Source organism: Artemia franciscana, chromosome 10 (assembly GCF_032884065.1).
Source record: "Artemia franciscana chromosome 10, ASM3288406v1, whole genome shotgun sequence".
NCBI classification, from domain to species: Eukaryota; Metazoa; Arthropoda; class Branchiopoda; order Anostraca; family Artemiidae; genus Artemia; species Artemia franciscana.
In genome coordinates this window covers 12,841,600-12,853,817 of record NC_088872.1, presented here as the reverse complement: position 1 = coordinate 12,853,817, position 12,218 = coordinate 12,841,600, and the positions used below count along the sequence as shown (strand labels likewise).

Here is a 12,218-nt window from a genome sequence, read left to right as displayed (position 1 = left end):
TTGATTGTAATTAACTCTATGCATATATTGCGGTTGTTCACTTTGGGCTAGTAATTTCAAAAAAGTACAGATACAACAAGACAAGGCTTTACGAGCTATAGGTAGGTGTGAAAGAGGCGTTGTTAGTACTGAATCTATTTTTCAAAAGTTTGGTATTTTAATCGTAGGACAAATTAGAGGTTACCAGATTGGAACGTTTGTATATCAGTGTTTAAACAATATTGGCCCAAAGGTGTTTTCAGACTTATTTAAAAGGAATGCTTTTTTATCACGAGTATGATACAAGAAATGCAGAAAGCCAATTGGATTGACAAGCCGAGGACGAAATACTACACATTCAGGTTTTACAATAAAGCATGTGGGTCCTAACGTTTGGAATTTGATTCCTGGGGGGATTCAAAGTGCGGTAAGTCTACCCCAATTCATTGCACGCCTAAAGAAAAACTTCTTGACAGACCAGCGTCGAAAAAAAAGAAAAAAGTGTTTGTTATAGTGATTGGGAGTTATGAGATGACAGCATGTTTTTTTCCCTCTTTCAATGTTCTTTTTTCTCTCTTTTTTTTTTTAAAAAGTAGTATAGATGAGGTTGATTGGAAGTGGTAAATACCTTTGACTGCCTTTACAGGCCCATTTGGGCTTTCCCGCAGTCGAAGGTAGTGTGTGATTTATAGTAATTTTGTTTAATAAATTATTTGTAAACTTGAACTACGCACCATACCAATATTTGTTACTAGTTTGAACCAATTTATTCAATATTTTGTCACAAGATGAAAGATTCACCAACAACTATATTTGCCAAGTCATATCCTTTATTGCTATTTTAAGATAAGAACTTGGTTTGTTCCCCAGATTGAGAGCATTGTCCTTGGAGGAGACACTTTCATGCAGTGACACAATGGATGTAGAGAACGATTTATTTTGCGAGAAAGAATTATTGACAGTACTAGACGAACTAAAAAATAATAAGCCCCTATGTGCTGATAGTGTGGTAAATGAGTTTTTTTTCTAATATTGTATTTATGAAGTTGGACATGTTGGAAGTTGGATAAGAACTTGGTTTATTTCCCAGATTGAGAGCATTGTCCTTGGAGGAGACACTTTGATGCAGTGACACAATGGATATAGAAATCCCAAATTCGTACCCTATCTTGAATTCAATTTCGTCCGGAAAATGGCAGTTTGCAAATTTCTAGATAAAACTACTTTTCAAAAAAAAAAAAAATTCTGATGTACGAATATATGCAATTATTGCTCATTTAATAAGATACATTTGTCTTTTATAAAGTTTCTAATTCGCTTCATATACTTATGTACGGTAAGTCTTTGATCATATGATAGGTATCTGCTTACCATATTCTAAAAAGCGACTCATTTTTAATGTTATTTATACTTATTTCCCATGATTTAGATTTTTCTCAATTTTGCGTTATTATGTAGGAGTTCCTCCTTACTGATGTTCTTGTCTTCAGGGCTACATGACAAGGGAGAGGCTTTTTTTCACAACGGTATTTCAAGTAACAGTGAGCCAGGTGGGTTGAAAAAGTTTGGGTTGCTCTTCCACTGCATTACCCTGAAAGACATTAAGTTCCAGGATGAGCAAAACAATTTACTCATTCCTTAGTCAGTTTAAAAATGTAGAATCTAGCATTATGGGCGCAATGGACTGTAGCCCTTTCCATTTCTAAATATTGACATTTGATTAGTCCTCAAACTATGAAAATTTCCCAAATGCATTCAAATTTCCCACAATTTAAATATATGACATTATTAAATATTTATGGAAACTTTTGTTATGGAAAATATTGGTATAAACAAAGAAGTTAAGCTCTTTTGTCGCAAAACGAGTCGTTTTTTGTTACAATGCCAACCAGGGGTCGATCAGACAGGTCTAGAATTTTCAGTTTTGTTTATCTTGTCTTTTTATGACATTGCAACGAATAGATAGCATTACCTGAAAGCCATCCGGCTATCCAATTCCTAAACAATGCATCTGCATCTTTTTCCTATTTTTAATTAAGGATACCGCCTTGTATAACTTTTCGCACTGACTCGATTTGTGTAACAGAGTTGCTGCATTTTTTATAGCTGACATTTTTATAAACTGACAAATCATTTTTGCTGTGTACTGTTCACCTGACTTCTCAGATCCAAAACAGTATATCTGGTTGACCAATCAAAATGCTCCAAAACAATCACTAGCAAAAAACAGTGTCAGTCGAGCTAGATGCGAGCAGGTATTCGTTGAAGTTAATTTAATTAAAGAAGGTTATACCGAAGCTTAAAAAGAAGTTTTCGTGTGGGTCAGATGGGATTTTTGCTCGCCATTTTGAGTTTGCTAGCGATTATCTTTTTGATCATATGGCTTTAATGTTCCAGATGACTTTTACAGTAGGAGTTGTGCCTGATTGCCTATGTGTTGCTGTTACAACTCGAGATTTAAAAAAGTGAAACCGCTTCCTCAATGTTTGTCTTATAGGCAGGCCTATTACAGTTTTTGGTTTGTTTTCGATTTTTTTGAGTTATTGATTATTGAATATATTTGACAACAGTGCGTCATGCCTCTTTTTCAGTTCGGGTTTCAACCACACTTTAAGGGGTTTATAAAGGATGTTAAAAGGTCAGGTAGCCTTTTGGCTATTGGCGCATATGATATTAGTAAGGCTTTCATTGTATGTATTGAGTTATGCTTGAGTTATTGTATGTATAGACATCTCCAAGTACGTTTAAAGATTGGAACTTCACTCCTTCCCTCAGAACTTCGTGTGAATTTTTAAATTAAACAAAGGACTATTACTTCTCCTATTATTTATAATAACACGGCCCTAAAAGCCCAAGATGATTTATCGCCTTACTGCGTATTGAATGGTGTTAGTTTGTCTGTTTTATGTTACGCAGATGACGTTCTTAACCTAAGTAAGGCAGTGTTCAGTTTGAAAACAAGTTTTAGAGAGATTGCTAAGAATTATAATAAGACTTGTCTTTCTTTGAATGTGGCTAAGTCTCAAGTGCTGTTACTTAATTTTAACCGTTCTGAAGACCCTATTAGAGTAAATCTGGGTGATTCTGATATCATACCATTACAGGAACTGGTGTACCTTGGGTTACCTATCGGTACATCCCTAAAGTCAACTCGAAAATTACCTATTGCCAAAACAGAGCTAAGATATGTAATGCGTATGGTATTGTGGTTGGATCACAGGTTAATCTTGGTAGACGTCACCTTATGAAAGCATATGATACTATTTCACTCCCTCATGTTCTATTCCTGGTTCCTTTCTGGGACATTTTTAACCACTCTAAAAAATAGAAAAAAGCAAGGCTTTTTTCAAATATTTAAAGTTCCTTATTCGGGTTCCTCCTTGGAATAGGAATGGTAGACTGCGAGAAAGATTAAGCTTGACGGATCCTTTTGATGCTACAGATAAACTTTTTTCCAAGCTTAAAGAAAATCTGTCGAGCCACCGTTGGAACGATTTTTTGTTTTAATGCAAGTTTACTTATTTTTTTTTGCTGTGTTATTATCATTTTTATGTTATATTTTATATGTATGATTCACTTAAAAAGGTTTGCCACCCTTGGAGTGGCTTACTTTTTCAAAATATCTGTTTATTCTTGTTTTCAGTTTGTAGTTTCTTGAAATGTAAAAATATTTCTGTAAATTTATTATAGTGTAAAACAGTGTATCTGGCACGAAACAACCTAAACCTTTTAGAAACCGTATATATGCAGAAAGATATATTTTCTGATAATTTGGTCAAGATGCCGCAAAACAAATAGTTCTACTCGAATCAGTATGAAAACTACTGGGACAAACTATTCAATCAAATTTTTCGAGGCGGGTTAAGTCTAGTATTCACGCAAATTTGTCGTGATTCTCATATAAGATTTGAAAAATGCAGATATACTCTTCTGGATTCAATAGCCGAATTGCTTTCCAACAAGAAGAAAATAATTATCTTGTTTCTTAGACAGCATTTAAACCTAAGGCCTGATATTATGTACAAGTTATATACAATTCCCATTCTAATACAATTGGTTAGACCTAAAACTTCTTGGAATATATACGGAATATATCTGTGAAATATAATAGATGGCAGAATTTGTAAACACCTAGTAAATATAAGCAATAGATTTTAATTGAGCCATTAAACATCTACCTATGTTAGTGTGGTAGTCTGTGAATGCTGCAGAAGCCTACTGGTGAGCAGACAGTTTACGAAACTTACTTAGGGGGCTGGGAGGCGGAGTGTACGGGAGGGGTTCTTGTAAACCTCCAGTTGAGGGTTCTGGAACACAACTATTACAATAGTACCTGTTTTGTACGTCAGAGCTTTTCCACTCAAAAGGTGGCACCAAAAGTATTGTTTTAAGTGCTATATTGCACATACGAATGGTAGAATTGATAAAAAGCACGTAGATATGAGCAATAGCTTTCAAATGAGCCATTAAACATAACTCTTAAAAGATTTGATAGCCCAATTGCCCCAGCTTTTGCACTTGAGACATGGCGCCATTAATGTCATTTTTAGTGCCATTTGGAAATTGTAGCTGGTGGAATTTATAGGATTTTACATGTTCTGGTAGCCAGCTTCACCTCATTTGTTTCAACTTGTTTGACCTATTTGTTTCAACTTCGACCTCAAACTTCTTGCAAACTTCGTTTGCAAATATATTTGTACATTACAATGCAGATGGCAGCATCAAACATTTCTGGAAATTCCTCTTAGTTAAAACAGAAACAGCAGATTCGAGAAAGCTGTTTTATCGCAAAAAGACAAAAGAAAAAAAAGAAACAACAGGAAAAACACCAGTGATCACGAAGCAAAGGAACACGCTCCATAGCAGTGAATCAGGTCATAAACTCGCACTTACTATCATAATCATAATAAATTACTTTTATCGATTACATCAATTACAATTACATATTTATCATAATTATGATAAATAATAATTACTATCTATTGCTAAATTTAAAGAGGTGTTAGAGTACAATTTATACGTTAGAAAAGGAGGGGAGGGGTGTCGGAACCAATAAAGTGTATATTTTTAACCTCAAGTTTAGCTGGGGGTTATTTCGACCAATCTTAGGAAGAAATCCAGCATACTTCCATGTGCTTCTATAATAGCTAAGAATTTGTTTCTTTTCTTAAAATAAGAAAATTATCATTCATTTAATATTCTTTGAAAGGAAAATTTCATATATAGTGGAATATTATCAGTTTTTTTCACTAATTTTTCCACTTACTATCATAATTCATCAGTATAAGCTTCAACAATGGCAAAACACGGGTCGAACATAATCACTTGTTTTTCCCTAAATTTACCGATTTACTTGGCCTAATTACACAGACTGTAAATATAGTTGATATAACTAAAACTTAAAAAGGTATTGCAGTACCACTTACATGTTGGAGAGGGGGTCGGGGGGCCGGTACCACTAAAATGTTTTTAACCTTAAGTTTAGATGGGTTTCTTTCGACCAATTATTGTTACTACTACTATTTATTGAAAACCCGTCTTTGTACAAAGAGAAAATGACAGAGCATTGTAAAGAAAAAAACATCTTAGGAAATATTAGGTCCAGTCTCTTTCTGTGAACTTGTATAATAGTAAACAATTTATTACCTTTGTTAAATGAAAAATATCGTTAAATATTCTTTGAAAGGACAAATTTCATATATAATGGAACCTTATCAGATTTTCTATTGATTCTTAGAACTTTTATAAACAATAGATTACATAAAGTAAAGCTAGAATTTTCTTATTTGTTATGACCAGTTTTCAGTCTATTTTTCAATCTAACAGGACATATAAAAACGAATTTTGGGATTGTAATCGACAGGTAGATAACGCTGAATCTTATCTTTTGAACGGTTGCAAAATTATTGGAATTTTAAACCCGTAGGTCTGCAGATAAAAATCATACTAAAAACCTGCAGAGGGGACATAAGCCTTAAACTGTTCACTCCAACCCCACATATATTCATGGCAGCAGAGTAAAAACCTATTCAATGAAAAAAGAAAAAAAAAACAAACGAAAAGTTATAATGAGGAATAATACAAAGAAAATGTCGTTTTAGAACAAGAAAGGCTACGTCTGAGCAAGCACGAACGAAGAAATTAAGCATGAATTAGGAATTGATAATTTTGGAAAGTTGCCGAAAGCAAGTGAACTATATACGAAACTAAAAAAAATTATAAAAACAATGATTAAAATAGGTACGATATATCCCCTACCTAATATTCTTCAAATATGTTTCTCTGACGCTAAATCTTAATGAAATGTACCTAAGTATGATGAAAACATAATACTTTAGAAACAAATTTGGGCTATATATTTGAACACTAGGGGGGTGGGGTAAAGTATAGCGGGTTCTGCATACCTAATATGTTAGGTACAATTATTGTGCATATTATGAAGTAAGAATTATTTTCTAACTTCATACTGCCCAAATAATTTACCCCCTCCTCCTAAAGCGCAAATATATAGCCCAAATTATACATTTTTCAACTATTCTGTCACTACTCTTTGTCTTGCCTCACGTTGAGCTGAAGGAAACTAACAAAAAAAAGGTTCTATAATGCGTTGAAGGCTGGGCAGGGAAACAAGGTTGAGGCTGGGCAAAGGAAGATGGGGGCTGGCGAGACCACAAAGCTGCTCAATAGGTGCAAGAAATACGAGAGAAAAAACGTTTATGATAGGGAATGTAGTGGAATATTCATCTGCACTTGATCATATTTTAGGTGTGGACTAGTTTATGACATTTGTGAAGCATCTGGTAAGCAATGTCTTTAAGCGGTTGACTTCTTCTCTTCTTCTGCTTTGTCTGCACTGGTAGCATCACCGTCATCAAGTATTATGTCCTCCGGTTCAGGTGCTTTTGGCAAAAATTCAATATCACCATATGCCTTGGCGTATACTTCTTTGGCCTATAAAAGAGATAGCGAACTAACATAACGAGAACACAAAAAGATATAATTTTGTAAGTGAAAGTGTGCTCAGGTCCACATAACAAGTAACGTAAAAACCAGAGTAAAATATTTGAAATGTAATATATATATATATATATATATATATATATATATATATATATATATATATATATATATATATATATATATATATATATATATATATATAAACGTAAGTTCTATACTAACAAAAAAATTTGAATAAAAACTTTATGCGCTGGAATGGTCTTAAGAATCTTTTGTCAACTTTCGTTTTCAAAGTCTTTAGGGTATTTATTATAAGCATCAAAAATGATATTTGTTTTATTATCCTCCCTAACCCCCTCCTCCCGCTTTTTCACAACCTCTTGTGTTTTAAGGTGATAATCGTAAAAGAATACTTCCTTGTCGGGCTTTTCATTCAATTTTAGCTTTAGATTATTTTGTTTCATATATTGAAAAAAAAAGACTTCAATTCAGGGGACGTACCCCAGAGCGTTTTGGATACATCAGGTTCCTCTTGATCCAAGGACTTAGAGCTGGAGATTTAAAACTGATAATGGACAAAAAGTTTTTGGGTCCTTTTACGAGCAACCCCCCCCCTCCAGAGCAAAACGTTCAATTCTTTCGACCCGGAGGAAAATTCATGAAAGGTTCCAGCGAATCCAACACCCTGGATCAGACAGATCCTAGCTTTCCATTATAAGACTTGCGTTTAAAGAATTGGCAATTTGATTATTTACGGCCCTTGCGCGTGACTAATCGGGCAAAGTGGAGGGCTTGTCATTCCAGGAAGCATGTATATTAGACTTCTCGGCTATTTTGAACAAACTACTTATCTTAAATTTTGGTTAGATGTCTTTGGGGGGGGGGGGTTATGGAGGGGCAAAAAAGGGCTAGAATGGAGTTTGGTTGTCATCTAATTACTTTTGACTCTTCATTAGTGCACTAGACTTTCAATTTCCAGTCAAAAAGCTTCCTCCGAAGTTTCAACGACCACTTCTTCCACACCACGAGACCAGAAAAAATAAATCGGAAAAACATTTAAGTCTAATGGCTTTTTAAATACAGACAATACTAGACATTATTCATAATAAACACAAATTTTATTTGCCAATCTTTTCTCCACCTCAATAGGCTGCGATGCTACATAGCAGTGTCCAAGTTACTAAAATTCAAATTACTGAAGATTTACGTTAAATTCCACGTTACTAAAAATAAATTAACACCACTTTACCATTATCAGCTAAACAATCACCTTTTATGTGGGAGGGTTCGAGTTCAACCATTTGTGTAGCAGCAAATAAAATACCTGATGACATATAATAAAACTAAAAACATATAAAAGATTATAACCTTGTTAATAATTTGATAGGTTTTAAGAATTACTTTTCTCATGTTATATACATAAAATGTAATATTTGTTTTATTAATTCAAGGGAATGGGGAACACCACACACAAGAAAAGAAATCCCCATTAAAGAAATAAAAACTGAAGCAACTATTGAAATTTGATTAGTACTTAAATATAGATTCTTCATTATTTTGAAGGTTCATATATAGTTTCAATAGCAGCTGTAACTTATATTAGAGTTCAGATTAAAGTTGTTTTTCTGAGCTTTAATTGTTTGATATGCTCTCTCTTTTGTCCGATAAATTGAAAACAAGGCTAAAAGCAATAACAAAAAAGAAATTCTTCGAGCATAGGCACAAAAAAGATTTCTTTTTGATACGCTGTATTATATATGCGCTGGAGCCTAAAATGACAACGACCGAACAAGACAATAAAAAAGGTCAATGCTCTGTCATACTAACTCTTAGGGGGATTAATATAATTAGTCGTCATGATATCGGATCGAATTGATCAGGTTCAATCCTCATAGTCAATATAGACAAGACTACACAGCTGACATAGGGACAACACAAACATACATGTCCTAATTAGACCACATTGGAAATGCTAACTAGACCAGGTAAGCCCCCCCCCCTAAAATTCAGCTTATAGGCACCCATGGCTACTAATTTACCTTTTGAATGCTCTTTCCAAGCATACTAATCAATTTGTTTGCAAATTTTCTTCCCCTTCCTGGTGGTTCTGTGCATAGGCAATCCCCAATATTATTTTTGGGCTATTCATTACACCAATGTAGGCTATGTTAGTCACATGCTACAGCTTCAACATTCAACCAGTTTGCAATTTATCTCTATGCGCAACTAAGTGCATAATTGATCAAAGTATCATTTGAAATAAAAATACAACGATGAAGATAATCATCCCGGTATGATGTTTCTATGATGTACAAGTTCCCCGCCAGCTGGGGAGGAAAAAAAAGATCCCTCGATGCAGAATATCGCAGTTCAAGCAATCCCGGTAATTAGGATCCCTTACCTTTTGAGTAGGAGAGTGCAACCTTAATTTCGTACAAGACTGCTGTTGCATCTTTACACCCTGTCACGATGCAGTGGTTGCGGTTGCAGTTACTGCAGCATTCAGTATGGTGCATGGCTTTCGACCAATGGCAGATCGATTGGCTACTTTGCCTTTTACTCAGAATTCTGGTATTAACTTGTATACAGAGCAGTCACAAGCAAATGATCTGTTTTCATTCATTAGCCCTTTGTTGTCCTTCTGGGTTTGTGATAAGGGTCAAAACAATTTCAAACATTGACTGGAAATAAATATTCCGATAATTGAAGGATGTGGTGCAAAAACGAGGTAGCTTTATCGTGGACGGGTCGGAGTTTGAAGTGGGGTCTTCGGCAGTTGATTTGATGTTCAGTATATTTCAGCGTATTTCTTATATTTCATAGATCCGGCTTTTACTTTTACATATGTAGGCTGATTAATAATATAAGGTTTTTTTTTGTAGGGAATATTTACTTTGATTTCATTATTATAGTATTTCAAATCTTAGTAAGTATCGAAGCTCCAATAGATCCAAAATACGTTTAATTTATACTTGGTTTGATAGTGATTCTTGGTTTCGAAAAACCAATAGTCTAAAAAAGATCTTTTTCTCGAAGCATTGCTGTGCGAAAATCGAATTTTGATTTTAAGACTGGGGTTACAAGGAGGGTAGCCCTCCTTGTAATAAGAGCAATCCTGTACCCCTACTATGAAAAACGAATAGAAATAAAATAAAATAAAAATAAAAAAACAAATTTCTATAATTAAATGAGGAGCATGAATTTGAAGACAATGAATTATTTCTGAATTTGCAAGATAGCTTCTTAATTATGTTTTAGAATCTTGCTGAACTTCATGAATACGTTTGATTGAATAACTCGCTTAAAAAAGAAGATAGATATACAGTAGCTATTATACCTTGGAGACTACACCATCTATATCCAAGTCTGCTCCAGGTCCTTCGATGTGGAATACATTCTCAGGGTATTTTCCATCAAATTCTACTTGACAAGTATTAAAGTAAAGGGACCACAGCACACGTGGTTTTTCATCGTCGTCTTCTTCGTTCAAGTTCAGAAATCGCTTAGCTAACGATTCAATATCTTCTTTTGCCGATGTTATCTGTCCACCAAAAAAATGTACAATCCCTGAAAAGTAAATTCTTTTTTATTATATTTTTTCATATTTATATACTTGAGGGAGTGAAGGACAAAAGACTTGTCATTTAAAAAAAAAACAGTTTTTTTGTATTTTAGATATTTTTTTTATAGATATTTTGTTCCTAATTTTTTTCATCTTTCAGTTGAGGCTTGTCAGTAATAATAATGGAGAATAATATTTAATAATGTCACGTAGATTTTCTTGATCATATTTCCATGCTGAATCGAGTGGTAAATATCATTTGTTTATATTTCATCAAGCGATCAAGTTCAAAAGTAAAAAAGTCAACTTTCGTTACGTATAAATATAGAAGTACAAGTATATTAAGCATAAGTGTTATATATTAAGTATTAAGTATAAGCATAAGTATTATGTATTAAGTACTAAAATATACTTTAATCGCTTGCTCCTTTTCCACCACTTAGTTTTGCTAAAAACTAATATTGAAGATTCAACAATAATTAAAATCAATAATAAAACTGATTAAATAGTAAAATTAAGACATTAATATTAATGAAGACAAAAGAACCTAAAAAAAAATTTAAAATGAACAATGAAGTCAAATTCAAAACAAAGAAAAATTACCATGCCTTTGTACTATTTAGCTTTAATCGTTAATCAATTAAAAAAACAAAGTTTTCAACAAACGTAAAGAAAAAACATAAAACCTAAAACGAAGAGAAATTAATGTAAACGAAAAAAAGAAGAAAGATTCAAATGCCGTCAAATAAAAAAAAAACATATAACAGGATGATTGTCTAAGAATTATTTTAGGTACTCGTCCCTACTTCCGGAAAATTATACGATAAAAATTACTATTAAGGGTACTATATAATTTGTGTATACATAAGTATTTATATTATATTATATAAAAGAATAATTGTCTAAGAACAATTTTAGGTACTCGTCTTAATATCCCAAAAATTGTATAAAATTTTTTTTAGTATGGGTACTATATCCCAGTAAACTATCCAAAAAAGGTAGCTTACCTTCACTTTCTAGGACAACAATGATGTACAGGTTAAGTTGGCTAGGCAACGTCTTACAGATATAAGATGACATATGTATAAAGGTATATATGTTATACACACATACCGTTTTCATGACAAATTGTCGAGCCTCTCAAATCGCCTAGCGATGATCAATAGAAATTCGATGACCTTTTTTAATTCCTCGGCATTGGGACAGGTATATGGGTAGTTAAGCAAAGTTTCTATGGAACAAAAGTCTAAAACGAGTACACGGGATATCAATAAGATAGGAAGAAAAGAAGAAGAGGATAAGGAGTAGATATGAAGAGGAAGGTAAGGTAATATCATAGATTAGAAGAAGAAGCAGAAAACGAATTACTTACTGATATCTTTGGGGGCAGATGCAGTCTCATATCCTGTTTCAAAAATTCTAAACTCGCTACCACTGATTGTCATAACCACCACCTTCTCTTCATTGTTTTCATTCAAAGATCTGCAATTTTAAAAGGCAAACAGTTATGCTTTACATAACATACTTTAAACTTTTTGAGATTGTCTATATTACACCATGTCTAGTTCAAAAAATGTTCAGTCAGTGCATCATTTCAGAAGACCAGACGACTCCTTATCTCTTCGTGTTACTTTTCGCTATTTCAAAGCCCCCCTCCCCCCAAAAAAACAAGTTAAAAGAATAAAAAAATTATAGGCAAATAGCGTCATAGACCAGG

At 33.5% G+C, this 12,218-nt stretch overlaps 1 protein-coding gene across 1 annotated transcript in view; it reads right to left on the bottom strand.

The window, feature by feature from the left end:
- Nucleotides 1-4,746: 4,746 nt before the first annotated feature.
- The window catches only part of LOC136031800 (rab proteins geranylgeranyltransferase component A 1-like), a 59,673-nt gene continuing 52,201 nt past the window's right edge, over nt 4,747-12,218 (bottom strand). Inside the window, exons 8-10 of the mRNA XM_065711596.1 lie at nt 11,874-11,983; nt 10,277-10,506; nt 4,747-6,930 (exon numbers count right to left, since the gene is read on the bottom strand). Of these exons, the coding sequence (XP_065567668.1) occupies nt 6,793-6,930; nt 10,277-10,506; nt 11,874-11,983 (478 nt within the window). The 3' untranslated portion in view covers nt 4,747-6,792. The remainder of the gene's footprint in view (nt 6,931-10,276; nt 10,507-11,873; nt 11,984-12,218) is intronic.